The sequence below is a fragment of the Protobothrops mucrosquamatus genome, unplaced genomic scaffold (genome assembly GCF_001527695.2).
Source record: "Protobothrops mucrosquamatus isolate PMUCROS unplaced genomic scaffold, P.Mucros_1.0 scaffold1501, whole genome shotgun sequence".
Taxonomy (NCBI): domain Eukaryota; kingdom Metazoa; phylum Chordata; class Lepidosauria; order Squamata; family Viperidae; genus Protobothrops; species Protobothrops mucrosquamatus.
The window spans coordinates 345,030-359,918 of record NW_015387675.1 but is presented as its reverse complement, the minus strand read 5'-3'; the positions used below and the strand labels follow the sequence as shown (position 1 = coordinate 359,918).

Sequence of the window (14,889 nt, the reverse complement as noted above, 5' to 3'; positions counted from 1 at the left end):
TCTGTCTCTGTCTCTTTCCTCTGTCTCTCTGTCTCTCTCTCTGTCTGTCTTTGTCACTCTCTCTCTCTCCCTCTCTCTGAAAAACATGTTCAAAAATGTTTCTTACTATCAGACATAGAAACTAGAAAAAATTTGGCTGAGAACAACATCTTGCCTTATTGCTGTAACTTGCTCGCCCGAGTACCAGGATTATTTGGGCACAAATCTTGACTAACATTTTCTTGATGAAACTGTTTTTTTTTTTCTTTCAACATTATTATTTTTATTATTATTTTATATTCATTTTTCACACAAGGTAGCAGCTGGACATTTCTTAAATTCGTATACATTTTCTCTCTATTTAGAAAGAGGGTTAGATGAATTTTGAAGTTTACAGAAATGGCCTGGTTGGTGCAACACAGGAATCAGTTTCAGGAATTCATTGATTTAGAAACTATTAGGAATTTTAATTCTTTTTTTTTTTTTTGCAATATAACTAAAGGAAAACTATTTTATTGGGTGTGGGGAAATAATAGAAGTAATGTGATGTGCTTGTAAAAGGAATATGAGAATAGATGCTAAATTTTAAATGTTGTCTTTTCCTTCCTTCCTTCTGGATGTTTCAGCAGCCAAAGGATTGTCTGAGATGGATTCCTCAATACTTTTGCAACACAACGGCGGCATTCCAGCTAATAAGAAATTATCTACAACATTACCAGAACTAGAGTACAGAGAAAAGGGGAAAGAAAAAGACAAGGATGCCAAAAAACATAACCTTGGAATAAATAACAACATTTTGCAACCTGTAGACTCTAAAATACAGGAAATTGAATATATGGAGAACCATATCAACAGTAAAAGATTAAATAACGATCTTGTGGGAAGTACAGAAAACCTCTTGAAAGAGGACTCATGCACTGCCTCATCCAAAAATTACAAAAATGCTAGTGGAGTTGTGAACTCCTCACCTCACAACCACAGTGCAACTAATGGAAGCATCCCTTCCTCATCTGCTAAGAATGAGAAAAAACAGAAGTGCACCAGCAAGAGCCCAAGCACACATAAAGACTTAATGGAAAATTGTATCCCCAATAACCAGCTAAGCAAACCAGATGCACTGGTAAGGTAAGTTTGATATGTTACTGATTTGCCTTCACCACAACACCCTTACCTATTTACTGTTTGTTTCCCAGTAAGTTAAAGTGCCCTGTTTTGAAGGGGGAAACTGTTACGTTAGGAGAGGTACATGCTACGTAATTTAAATGTGTCCATAGTCAAGATCTGGTTCTGTTAGCTGTGATGGGCTATACAGGTTGTCCTTGATTTACAACAATTTGTTTAATGACCATTCGAAGTTATAATGGCACTGAGAAAAGTAACGTACGACCGTTTTCACACTTATGACCGTTGTAGCATCCCTATAGTCACATGATCAAAATTCAGACGCTTGGCGACTGGCTCATATTTATGACCGTTGCTGTGTCCCGGGGTCATGTGATCCCCTTTTGTGACTTTCTGACAAGCAGTCAGTGAGGAAGCCAGATTCACTTAACAATTGGGTTATTAACAACTGCAGTGATTCACTTAATAACTGTGGCAAGAAAGGTCATTAAATGGGGCAAAACACACATAATAACTGTCTTGCTTAGCAGTGGAAATTTTGGGCTCAATTTTGGTTGTAAGTCGAGGACTACCTGTATTCATGCAGTCTGGTAGTCAGATCAGTAGAATATGATAGGATATACAGGCTTTAGTTTGACACATGATTGATTATAGTTTTCTTAGTGCAGAGATTTTTGAGTAGGTGTTTTATTGCTAAGAATAAATAAGCAGATGATTACAGTTGTCAATCATGGTGGCCTTGATGTTCAGGCTTATGCAGGAGAAGCTTTTGAGAGCCTCTACAAATTAATTGGCCTCTACTAAATAAGATGATATTTTGAAGTCTGGTAAACCCTATAGAAAAGAGAGGTAAAATAAAAGTGCATGTTTACAACTTGGTATGAAGAAAAATGATGAAAAGGTTCTCCACAAGATTTTGGAACTGATCTGTTTGTGCACATTCCATAAATAATTTCACAAATTCAGTTCTTCTTCCATCTTACCCTTCACTGATGGAGGTGAATATACTGTCATCTACCACTGATTGCAGGCAGTGTCTCTTTTGAGTAGTTCAACTCAGGTAGATTTCATTTATTTTTTTTTGAAGCTTTGTAGAAATTGTCATTGCTTTCTTCCAGCATCGTTGTTGGCATTTCTAGTGTAGCCTAGAGCTCTGGTGTCCACCAAGAAGAACAAGGTTCCTTCTCGTTTCTCTGCAAAATACCTAAGTGCACTCAATTTGAATCCTCTCTGACCACCCATGTATGGTTTCATTGCTACTGTTGTGTGCTGCATATGTAAAAGCTGGTCTTCAACTTGATATCTTCCAGATGTGTTGAGAATATTAGTCCCAAAATTCCTGTCCTAACATGGGAAATCTGAAGGTTGTAGTCTTGGCTTTAGAACGCTTTGGCTTGAGATACAAACAGCAGTTTTATTTTGATGTCATCAGCTAAAATATAAATATGTTGCTTTAAATACCACTTTACAATGCCTTGGTAAGGCCACACTTGGAATACTGCATCCAGTTTTGGTCACCACGATGTAAAAAAGATGCTGAGACTCTAGAAAGAGTACAGAGAAGAGCAACAAAGATGATTAGGGGACTGGAAGCTAAAACATATAAGGAACGGTTGCTGAATTGGGAATGTCTAGTTTAATGAAGAGAAGGACGAGGGGGGACATGATAGGAGCATTCCAATATCTCAGGGGCTGCCCCAAAGAAGAGGGAGTCAAGCTATTCTCCAAAGCGCCTGAAGGCAGGACAAGAAGTAACGGATGGAAACTAATCAATGAGAGAAGCAACCTGGAACTAAGGAGAAACTTCCTAACAGTTAGAACAATCAACCAGTGGAACAACCTGCCTCCAGAAGCGGTGAATGCTCCAATACTGGAAGTTTTTAAGAAGAGACTGGACAGCCATTTGTCCGAAATGGTATAGGGTTTCCTGCCTGAGAAGGGGGTTGGACTAGATGACCTCCAAGGTCCCTTCCAACTTTATTATTATTATTATTATTATTATTATTATTATTATTATTATTATTACTATTACTATTATTACTACTACTACTATTATTATTATTATTACTATTATTACTACTACTACTACTACTATTATTATTATTATTATTATTATTATTATTATTATTATTATTATTATTATGTAAGATATTATAGAATTATTTGCGCAGGCTCAATATTTCTTTGATGGGGAGGATAGAGCGTGGAACCAAGGATCATGATGTTCCTAGATTAAATTAATATTCTAAGCTTATTTTTACCTGATAAGCCATTCTGGACATGAGACTAAAAGGGTAGACCTTAGTAAAAATATCCTTAGAAGAGGATTCTGGCGATTATAGCTTAAGTGGTATTTAGTATCATTTATTATGTGTTCTTCTGCATTATTTCTGTGAGTCAAACATCAAACCAGTGGTGTAGTATTTCCAGAAGGATATAACCTAACCTACACAGCTTCTTGAGAACTTCTTCTGTCCCTGGTGTGTTTTTAAATCTACTGTATGTGCTGATCACACTCTTTGATTGGTGCTTGATGTTAGACGAGAGCTAGCAAATTAAGTCTGGACAAGACAAGCATTCATCCATGCAATAGAAATAATGTTAATAAGGTTGCCAGTTCCAGTGGTATTTCTATTCTTTTCCGCTGTTAACATTTTTGCATAGCAGTGTGTTTTCCTAAATAATTACACTTTGTGTGGGGGGCTGTATTGGAAGATTATTCAGTTTCTTGAATTGGATAGTAATGCTGTTCGGGGGAAGGAAAAGCTGTGTATTTGTTTTCTGCCTAACTCAGACTTAAATACAGAGGCCATGATTTTGTTCCCCTTCATGTAATCCTAAGCAGAAGCTGGAACTTTATACTAAGAACCTTATCCAGACACAGTTTTCAGCAACAGCTCCACAACATTCAAATTAGTTAAGCCTTTTCTTTTTAATCAGACTTTGTGATTTCTGAAATAGCTATGATGAGTTTTACTATTATCATTTAAAATCATAGTAGTATATACCAAGTATCATTTTATCACGGAAGAAGAAAAGAATATAAATGATTTTAAATAAATATTTCCCTTTTCACTAGCAAATGGGATCTGTCATTAAAAAAAAAGCACAGTAATGTAGATTGTTCTTAGTCAGTTTTCCATTTAAACAATCTTGTTTCCTGCTTGGATAATTTTTTCTCTTTCTCATTTTATACCCTCCCTGCCCAGTTTTTAGCCACCGTTCTATGGCCATGGGTCATACTTGGGCCTTACCGTAATTAGGGGGGATTGTGCATGGTTGTTGGGTTTTTTTTAAATTGGTATTCCTGAAATCTGCTGATGTCTTGCATATGATGATGCTGAGAAACAAGAAAAATTAAACAGAGAAATCAGCACCATCATATGCAAGATATTAATTACGGGAATTCTAGGAATTGAAGTTTGACTCTAATCAGAAATGGAAGAAAAGATTATAGTTACCAATCTGGGCAATAACCTATCCGAGTGGCTGTGTGGGTATGTGCATGTCAGATGGATGGTACTTGAAGCCAACATTGTGACCACTTAAATATCAAAGTGGAGGCAGCCATGTTGTAAATGTTCATCATGTGAAATCTGAATGATAATTCATGCTATGCATGAATTGGGAGAGACCTTCAAGCCAACCGTAGCATATTTCACCAAATCTTAAAGTAGCTACTAACCATGTCAATGGAATTAGCTCCCATGTCAGACCTGCATGTCCATTCTGCCCTCTAGCAATGTTATTATTGGAATCAGTAATTGAGGCCTTTGAACTATGGTGCTGGAGAAGACTCCTGCAAGTCCCTTAGACTGCAAGGCGTTCAAACCGGTCAGTCCTAGAAAAGATCAACCCCGATTGCTCTTTAGAAGGCCAGATCCTGAAGTTGAAACTCAAGTACTTTGGCCACCTAGTGAGAAGGAAGGACTCACTGGAGAAGAGCCTAATGCTGGGAAAGATTGAGGGCAATAGAAGAAGGGGACGATAAGGAATGAGATGGCTGGATGGAGTCACTGAAACAGTAGGCATGAGCTTAAATGGACTCCAGAAGATGGTAGAGGACAGGAAGACCTGGAGGAACGTTGTCCATGGGGTTGCAATGGGTCGGACACGTCTTCGCAACTAACAACAACAACAATTAGGGGAATTCTCTGATCCTCAGCATCAGAGAAATAGATTTATTGTCAGGCAAAAACAACCAGAACCATTCGTGAAGAGTGTCAAACTGAAGTTTTATTGCTGGTTATCTATGTTACAAGAATCTGGCCAGACTGACTGCATTCCCTTGGGAATGGTCAGATAAGGCTCCAGGGATTCTTTGCCACTTCCTGCAGTACAAGGATTCTAAACTCAACTCCCTCTTAACACCTCCCTCCAGTCTAGCTGGAGGTTCCATCATATTTATTCAGTCTTTGAAATCTATCAACAGTCCTTCACTCAACTAATAAAACATTTACATTTACAAACCCTGATCTCCCTTCCTTCCGCCGCGCCCTCAAGACGTGGTTGTTCCAGCTCGCGGGACTGGCCTAAGGGATTTTAAAGGGGTTTTAATTACTTTTAAATTTGACGTATCTAAATATTTCTTTTTAATCAATTTTTAATTAGATGTATATGTTAGTATTTTAATCATTGTCAGCCGCCCTGAGTCCGCAAGGAGAAGGGNATGGTCAGGTGATCAAAATTCAGACACTTGGCAACCGATTCATAAAGACAGTTGCAGTGTCCTGGGATCACGTGATCACCTTTTGTGACCTTCCAACAAGCAAAGTCAATGAAGCCAGATTCATTTAACAACCATGTTACCAACTTAAGAGTTGCAGTGATTCACTTAACAAGAAAAGTCATAAAATGGGGCAAAACCCACTTAACAAATGTCTCACGTAGCAGCAGAAACTTTGGGCTCAATTGTGGTCGTAAGGTAAGGACTACCTATGTCTTCTCAGCAGCTTTTCATTTTATTTTATTATAACGCTATCAGTAGATAAGCTCATAAACTCTCTTCTCCATTTTCCCCCAGCTTACAAGTCTCTTCATTCTTCTTTTAAGAAGGTCTTCTAGATAAAGTATGAATTCTCAAACATTTTATTGTCAGCAGTGATTTATAGTACCACTTATTAGGTTCTAAGCCTATGATATATTATTACAATTTTACACACCTTCATGATTTTTGTTTGTGCAAAGTGAAATGACACAAGTTAACAGTGTCTTCTGACATTTTAAAAAATAATACATTTGTATTCTGTAATTTGTTGTGTATCACTCCCCCCCCTCATAATGTACATAAGAAATAATTCTGAGAATGGCTTATAGCAGGAGTGGGCAATTATGGCTTCTTTATGACCTGTGGACTTCAACTCCCAGAATTCCATGCTGGCTCAGGATTTCGGGACGTTGAAGTCCACAGGTCTTAAAGAGGCCATGGTTGCCCACCCTGGCATATAGCATAGGTACACACAACTTCTGAGAAAGCGAAGAAACTAGTAAAAGAAATAAGAAACCTCTAGTGCAGTGTTTCTCAACCTTGACAATTTTAAGGCATGTGGACTTCAACTCCCAGAATTCCAGAGCCAGCATTGCTGGCTGTGGAATTCTGGGAGTTGAAGTCCACATGCCTTAAAATTGTCAAGGTTGAGAAACACTGCTCTAGTGAGTAATAGGGAGCAATAAATACTAAAAACTTACCATTATAGAGTTCTTAGTGCCCTCTGAGCTTGGTTATTTGCTTACAGATGTTTCTTTACCTGACTAGGTAATGAATCTCTTCTATTAAACCTTTAATTCAATTCTCTTTCCTTATTCTATTCAATTAGGTTCTCTTTAATTTAGTTCTCTAATCTCTTTTATTGAAATTTACTGCTGATAGCTTTTTATATGACCTTTACAAAAAACAGTGCGCAAAATATAAAAATATATTAAAGCAACATATTGGCATATTAAACCAGTTATGGCAGTATAAAAAAAATACGTATTTTAGTTCCTTTCTGGGGAAAAATAAATTCCGGATCACTCTCAGTCTTGAAGGAGATCAGGAGCTTGCATCAAGATTTTGCCGCTACTTTTGTGGATTTTCTTTTAACAAGATTGTAATCTAGTTGTATTGACCAGCAGTTCTAATTGCCAATTCATGGAATTTCTGTAAATTAATAAAGAACAGTAATGAGTAGTGTTCCAAAAAAGTTATCCCATCAAGCAGTTTTGGCAAGTAACGTACAATTTAGTGAGCATAAATGACTTTTCATCTCAAAAATGGCAAGGAATAATTTTGTGCAAGTGTTACGTTATATTTTATATGATTGGGAGTTCCTTTGTGAATGAAAGTCAGATATGGGGAGAGTTTTCATTTTCAGCATACATTGGTGATAATTAGTTATTATATTTGGTTTTGTGTGTGTGTGTGTGTTTGTACTGTATGCTGCTTAGAATCCAATACAGGATTCTCAAAGCAATTCACACATTTCAGTGAACAAATACAAGTCATTAGTGTATCCCAGGGGTGTCAAACTGCCGGCCTGCGGGCCAGTTTCATCATACCGTAGCCGCGCCCACCCCATTGCCGGCAATGGCAAAAAAAGCTCCAATACGTCGCGCGACGTCACGTGACATCGCAAGTTTGACATGTCTGGTGTATCCTAAATAAGTGTCACACAAAACATTTAGTCACCAATGAGGGAAGACTAACCTTAGATGTCCTTCCCCTGCACCATCTCACTATGGGTTTATGTAGGCAAGCATGAGACATAACAGCTGGACTCAAAGCAGCTGGTTTATTAAGAAAGCCATAATTGCTTATATTCACACAACACCAATCCTTTAAATTATAATTTACCAATCACAGTGGCTGGCTTCACGTTAAACTCCAAGACGTAAACAAATATTGCTACAATGAATGAGTCCAACTTAAATTCAGCCTTTGGTGATTTACAAGCTGTGAAATTTGTACTCACTGGAGATCTGTTAAGCAAGTTTGTCCTTCCTTTGGTGGCTGGTCAGCATATTTTTCCCATCAACACAACTTTCCCTTGGTATTTTTGTTTGTTTTTGTTTTGTTTTGACATTAATCTGGCACATTTCCAAACAGGTAAATGGAGGAATTTGTAGAAGAGAATTATTAGAAGGATGCTTAACCTCACCCATTAATTGTACCTGGCAAAAATCTATCCTATATCTGATTTCATAGACCAGTGATGGCGAATCTTTTAGAGACTGAGTGCCCAAAAACCGCCCCTACCCCGCTCCCCACCCGGCTACCCACCGCCTCCATGGCCTGCCGCAGATTGCCCAGGCAGCCCAGCAGTGCCATGGCAGCCACGCCCTCCGCCCACGGCCCATAGCATCATCTGCCTGCGACGGGGCACAAGTGCAGTGTCTTGTCCCCACTGCCCAGCTGCATTGTCCTTGGCTGCTCGGGGGCGATTCTCCTCTGGGGGGACTGCTGGTGAGGAGGGGCCGTGAGGGGAGGCGGGGCTGGGACGATGGCGCATGTGCCCACAGAGAGGGCTCTGAGTGCCGTCTCTGGCACGCGTGCCATAGGTTCGCCACCACTGTCATAGACTAACAAAATAGATCTCTCCATTTGCAAGGAAGAGTCTGTTGACTCTTCTTTGTTCCTGCAAGTAGACTATCAGCTTCCACCACATATATTTGTGGCTCTTGCACTAATAGTAAAAATTGTGGTTCCAGTTGCATATCCTGTCACCATTTACTTCTGTCTGCATTAGCTATGACTGTCACCGTGGTGTCAAAACAGACATTAACATTTGTCCAACCCCCTTATCCCAAAACAAAAAAGAAAAGGACACTAGAAATCAAAGTCAATGTATATATCATACCAAAGCTGGTGAAGGATCTCAGCTCTAGTATGTGCTTTTAATCTGGGAGACTACACACGATTGTATCTATGGAGAGTCTCCGTCATCCAGGACATGGTTGTCCCAAAGATGCTTTTTCAAGAGGCAACTGGACTTCCTTGTTTTTCTTTGAAGACGTTTCTCTTCTCATCCAAGAAGCTTCTTCAGGTCTTCTTCAGCTGAAGAAGCTTCTTGGATGAGAAACGAAACGTCTTCAAAGAAAAACAAGAAAGTCCAGTTCCCTCTTGAAAAAGCATCTTTGGAATTAAGTTTATGCTTCCTATGTACATAGAACATGAGACAAAGAAAGAAGAAAGCATGTTTTAGTAACATGGTGCTTAAGAATGAGGCACTAAGAATTGTAAGGACATTTGTCAGTACCAAATTTGACCATTCGTCACACACCCCTTTTAGATTCAGGATTTTAAGGCCAGAGGTAGTTTCTTTCCAGAAACACCAAATTAACTTTTCAGCAACAGTTGAAGTTCAGAAGGTTCAAAGCTTTTCTCCTCTCTATGAATCCCCAGTTTATAAAAGAGTTAGAATTGGGATTCACATTCCTATCTGCTACAGCAGGAATACTACATACAGATAGTGTGAGTAATGGTGCCCACAAAGAGGGTGCTAGTATGATGGGCTACAGTGAAGTGGCAATTTCCCAGGAAGGAAGGAAGTACATTCCAGAAAGGGAAGTGGTGGGACAAGAGACAGCACAGCCCACAGCTGGACTGGAGATAGAGGAAGAGAGTCAGGATAGCCACTCCCTAGAGCAGGGGTCTGCAACCTTGACAACTTTAAGACTTGTGGACTTCAAGTCTCAGAATTCTGGCTGAGGAATTCTGAGAGTTGAAGTCCACAAGTCCTAAAGTTGCCAAGTTTGAAGACCCTTGGTCTAACCATTTCTTAAAAATCTCCAAAGATGGAGAGCTGAATTCTGGGAGCTGAAGTCCACAAGTCTTAAAGTTGTCAAGGTTGCAGACCCCTGCCCTAGAGTATATCTGTTAGAGTGAGAGTGGTAAGGGTTAATCTGGAAAGATGGGCATTTGGCTAAGCCCACGAACAACCAAAAGCAAATTAGCCAGAGTTCAGTTCTTTATTTGCTTACAGGCAATAGACAGAATCTTGCCAGACTAAACTCTTACTTCTGTACGTAACCAGCGTATTTAATTTTCTCCCCATTTAATTGTTATCCGGAACAATATGCCTTATGAATAGTTCATTATTATTGTAAAATGGGCGATGAACAATGGAATAACATGAATTATGAAAATTATAGGTAGCTATCTCTTTGTGCACATTATTTTAGTTATGGATATGTGCATACATTCTGTTCAAATAATGAAAGCAGGTCAAAGCCCTTAAAAGACAAAAAGCCAACCAATGACACCATTTCACAACAGTAAAACCAAAGAAAAAAAATCAGTTCAGTCTCATAGGCTTTCTAGTACAAAATAGATTTCATTTGATACCTACAAAGTGGTAAATAGGGCAAAACCATTTTCTCCGGATAGCATCTTCAGTGATTTCCATCATTAAAAAGATAAAAATAGAAGTCTTACTTGCTCCTTACTTTTGGCCTTTTGGAGAGAAGGGAAACGGTTTCTTTGGATTCGCACAGTTTCAGCAGAAGTTGTCAAGCTATCCTCAAAAATACTCTCAAAGTTAACCTGTCGAAATTTAACTTTTTAAAGAAGAAAATTGAAGCTCTTCTCACCACTATAGTTGACACTCCTATGGACTTGTGGCATAGACGCAGCCCTGACAATTGATGCATTGACTGTGCTGAAGTTGTCCAAATCATTTGTGCATCTCAGTGGCAAAAGGGAGACCAGAATTACAATCACAAATGATAGATAGCTGTCCTCGGGGCCAAGCAGCATCAGAGGACCTCTGTAATTAAAAACTTGTTGTAAGGACCCACTTCAATCCCACATCTTAAGAAAGCAGAACTCTTGGAAACAATTTCTTCCAACAGGAACTTTTATTAAGAGTACTTGATAGCAGGCATAATAGACAGGATCTGAGGGATTTCCTTACAGATCAATACTTTAAAGTCCCTAAGCAAACCCTACCCCACAGTTCATCCGGACGGTTCAGACCGGCCAATCCCCAGGTGTTAAGTCCATCGTGGGAAGGGAGAGATAACATCGGTCTGGCTCCGGTTATAACACGATGTTCAACAGCTCTTTGCACCTCCTTTTGAGACCGGAGAAATAAGCCAGGCTCCGGAGGTTTGTTTCTCCCCCCCCTTTTTTTTTTCCTAGCTGCCAGGTTAGGGAGAAAAAAGTTCAGAGAGATGCATAGTGCAGGAGGCAATTTGTTACATTGTAATGGGCAGCAGACACAGAGGCAATAAACAAAAGGTTACATTGTAGCGTATAGCAGGCATATCCCCCCCCTTCCCCCTTGGGAGTATGGCAGAATCCAGGGGAAGGTGAGATTTGGTTTTAGATCCGAGGAGATAGATAGAAATGAAATATAAATGGGTTCTGACACTTGTGTAGGTAATCTTCAACTTAGGAGCATTCATTTAACAATGGTTCAAACTAACGGCAGCACTGAAAAAAGTAACTTACAACCCATCCTCGAAGTTACGACTGCCATACCAGCCCCACAATTACATGATCAAAATGTGGGTGCTTGGCAATGGGGTCTCATTGACCACTGTTGCAGCATCCTGCAGCCATGTGAGTGCAATTTGCGACTTCTTCAGCTGGCTTCCAACAAGCAGGAAGGGACTATTCAATAAGGGAAGGCAGATTTGTTTAACAATGGCATGATTCACTTAGCAAACACATGATTTGATTAATGACCATGGTTACAATGATTGTGAAACTGGGTCCAGTTAAATAATGATTTGCTTAACAATTGCATTGCTTAGCAACCAAAATTCCGGTCCCAATTGTCATAAGTCAAAGACTATTATATTCCAAACCCTATAGTAAATGATGATGGGACTACACCTGAGTCCTATCCTCAGAGATGAAATCGACAGGGCTTCCTGTGTATTAAAACCCAGTTTTAATTAGATTGCCGTTGATATAATTTTATTTATATTTTTATCATATTTATATGGTTGCCTATCTCACAGTCGAGTGTCTCTGGGTGGCGCACAACCAAGTTCAAAACAAAATGTCCAAATTAATATTAGTTATTAATATTTAAAACTTTTTAAATTATAAAAAGGCGCAGAATGAGATGAGATTAAGCAAAGAGCAGGTGTTAACTACAACAGAGTTATCTGAATGGTTCACCAGTTCACTGGTGTCCCCAGGCATCATGGTGCAAGGAGGTCTTGGAGGAAGTTAAAATCATCCCAAAAATTAAAAGGGATGAAGCCGATAAAGCTGCCCTCACCTTAGGGCAGGGGTCTGCAACCTTAAGCACTCAAAGAGCCTCTTGGACCCGTTTCCCAGAGAAAAGAAAACACTGGGAGCCGCAAAACTTGCCCGCCCACGTGCACACAAGGGGTGGGGAGCTTGATTGAAGAGTTTAATTAAAAAGAAATAGAAGCTGCTGTGCATGAGTTCTCTCTCTCTCTCTCTCTCTCTCTCTTTTCTCTCCCCCTCTTTCTCTCTCTCGCTCTTTCTCTCTTTCCTCTCTCTCTTTCCTCTCCCTCTCCCTCTCTTTCCTCTCCCGCCCCTCTCTCTCCCTCTCTCTCTTTTTCTCTCTTTCTTTCTCTCTTTACTCTCTCTGTTGCTCTCTCTCTCTTCCCCCCTCTCTCTCTCACCTGGCAAGCTGGCTTCAAGCTGTTCTCCAACAAGCTGACACACATGGTTATTGGGCTGGCTCTCTCCTGCCCTTCCTGCTTCCTGCTTCCTGCAGAGACGCAGCCAAGGCAGGAGCCCCCACACCCAATAAGCTTGTCAGCTCATCGGAGAATGTGAGGCCACTCTCTTTTTTACACACAGAGAGAGAGAGAGAGAGAGAGAGAGAGAGAGAGAAGGGAAGCGCAAGTGCCTCTCTGTCTCTGTCTCTCTCTCTGCAAATGGCAGAGGAGGCTGGGAGTCACAGGAGAAGGCTCAAAGAGCCACATGCAGCTCCGGAGCCGCAGGTTGCCGACCCGTGCCTTAGGGGAAGGATGTTCCATATATTGAAGGCACAGTAAAAAAGGCCTGCTTAAGAACTGCCATATGCAGTTCCCTAGTAGCTAATAGGATCCATAGCATGCCCTCTGTGGTGGATTGATTTTAAATTTTGTAAATTTGTATCGATTGTTCTGTTTTTAATTGGCTGTAAGCCGCCCTGAGTCCACTAGGAGAAGGGCGGGATATAAATGCAATAAACTTGAAACTTGAAACTTGGATATGATGGGATGGGTAGATGTAATCAAAGAGAGGCAGTCCCTCAAATAACCCAATCCCATACCATATAGGAACCAGGTCAAATTAGCAAGAAGGTTTCAGATACTGTTCAAAGGGCAGCCCCACGTAGATTCTATTACAGCAGACCAACCAGGAAATGATTAGGGCACGAGTGACTGTGAGTACAGTTCCTCAGTCCAGGAGCATTTAAATTTTATATACTGTTTTTATGTTTTTTAATATTTCATTTGTACACCGCCCAGACGCCCCCTGTGAGGGAGATGGGTGGTTTTAAAATTCGATAAATAAACAGGCACAACTGGCGCACCATGCGAAGTTGAGCAAAGCCTCTCCTAGAAGGAATCAAGAGTCAAGGAGACTCCATTCCCAGATTGTGCACGGGGTCTGTTTGGGGAAGTGCAACCTCATCCAGCATTAAAGACGGTATTTTCCTAGGTTCAAACCCGTGGTTTCGCATGCTGCCTGCATCCCATGAATGGGGCTTTGCTTGTTTGTGCGGCCCGGTTTCTGGCATGCCCAGTGCCCAGTCCACGGACCAGGGGTTGGGGACCCCTGCCCTAGATAACCCAAAAGTATGATCAAAACCATTTCCATCCCACACCCAGGTCTGAATTCTGACTGAAAAGGATCTAGATCAGGGATAGGCAATCTTGGCTCTTTTATGACTCGTGGACTTCAACTCCCAGAATTCCTGAGCCAGCCTGGCTCAGCTTGGAAACCTCTCCCTTTCCCCTCAGCATGGCTGGCTCAGGAATTCTGGGAGTTGAAGTCCACAAGTCATAAAAGAGCCAAGGTTGCCTACCCCTGATCTAGATAATCTGCTTCATCTAGCTCTCTGAAGCTGTTGTGCAACCACCTTGTCAATTACGTTCCCCCCAAAAGAGAAGAAATGATACTGGACGAAAATTGTCCAGGATAGTGAGCTCCAGCAATGCTTCTTGAGGAGAAGAAAAACAAAAGCCTCCTTAAGAGGTAATGAAACAAGCTCTCTCTCACACACACACTCAAAGAATAATTTACCTCTGCCGGAACCTGCCTTCCAGACTGCCTTAACCAGCCAGGAAGAGTACAGCTCTAAAGAATAGGTGTCTGAGCTCAAATCTTAAGTACCCTGTCCATTTTATCAGTCCCAATGGGTTCAAACTGTTCCCAGATAACTGGGCAAAATTCTCCCCAGGCATCTCCTCTGGACCTGCAATAAAGCTAGTATCCAACTGTGAGTGAATTTGAGAAACTTTGTCTGACAAGACGCTGAGCTAAATCTTCCACACTCTCCTGTCGGGGATTTTCTGAGCCCCTCACCTCAAGAGGGCACGTGTCATCCAAAACAGGGCCACAGGACGGCTATCCACGGACACAATAAGGGCAGAGAAATACAGATGCTTCGTTGCCCTTATTGTCCCCTTTGATTATGGGGAGGAACAGACTCAGACTCAACCCTTCCAAGACCGAGTGGCTGTGGTTGCCGGCGCCTCGGCATAGTCAGCTGACCCCATCGCTGTCTATAGGGGGCGAAATTTTGGCCCCCTCAGAGAGGGCGCGCAACTTGGGTGTCCTCCTGGATCCACGGCTGACACTGGAAGATCATGTGTCGGCCGTGACCAGGGGGG

The 14,889-nt window shown here is 40.9% G+C and overlaps 1 protein-coding gene across 1 annotated transcript in view; it reads left to right on the top strand.

The window, feature by feature from the left end:
• Nucleotides 1-14,889, top strand: part of MACO1 (macoilin 1) — a 65,082-nt gene that overhangs the window by 31,945 nt on the left and 18,248 nt on the right. Inside the window, exon 6 of the mRNA XM_015822248.1 lies at nucleotides 606-1,104. Within this exon, the coding sequence (XP_015677734.1) occupies nucleotides 606-1,104 (499 nt within the window). The remainder of the gene's footprint in view (nucleotides 1-605; nucleotides 1,105-14,889) is intronic.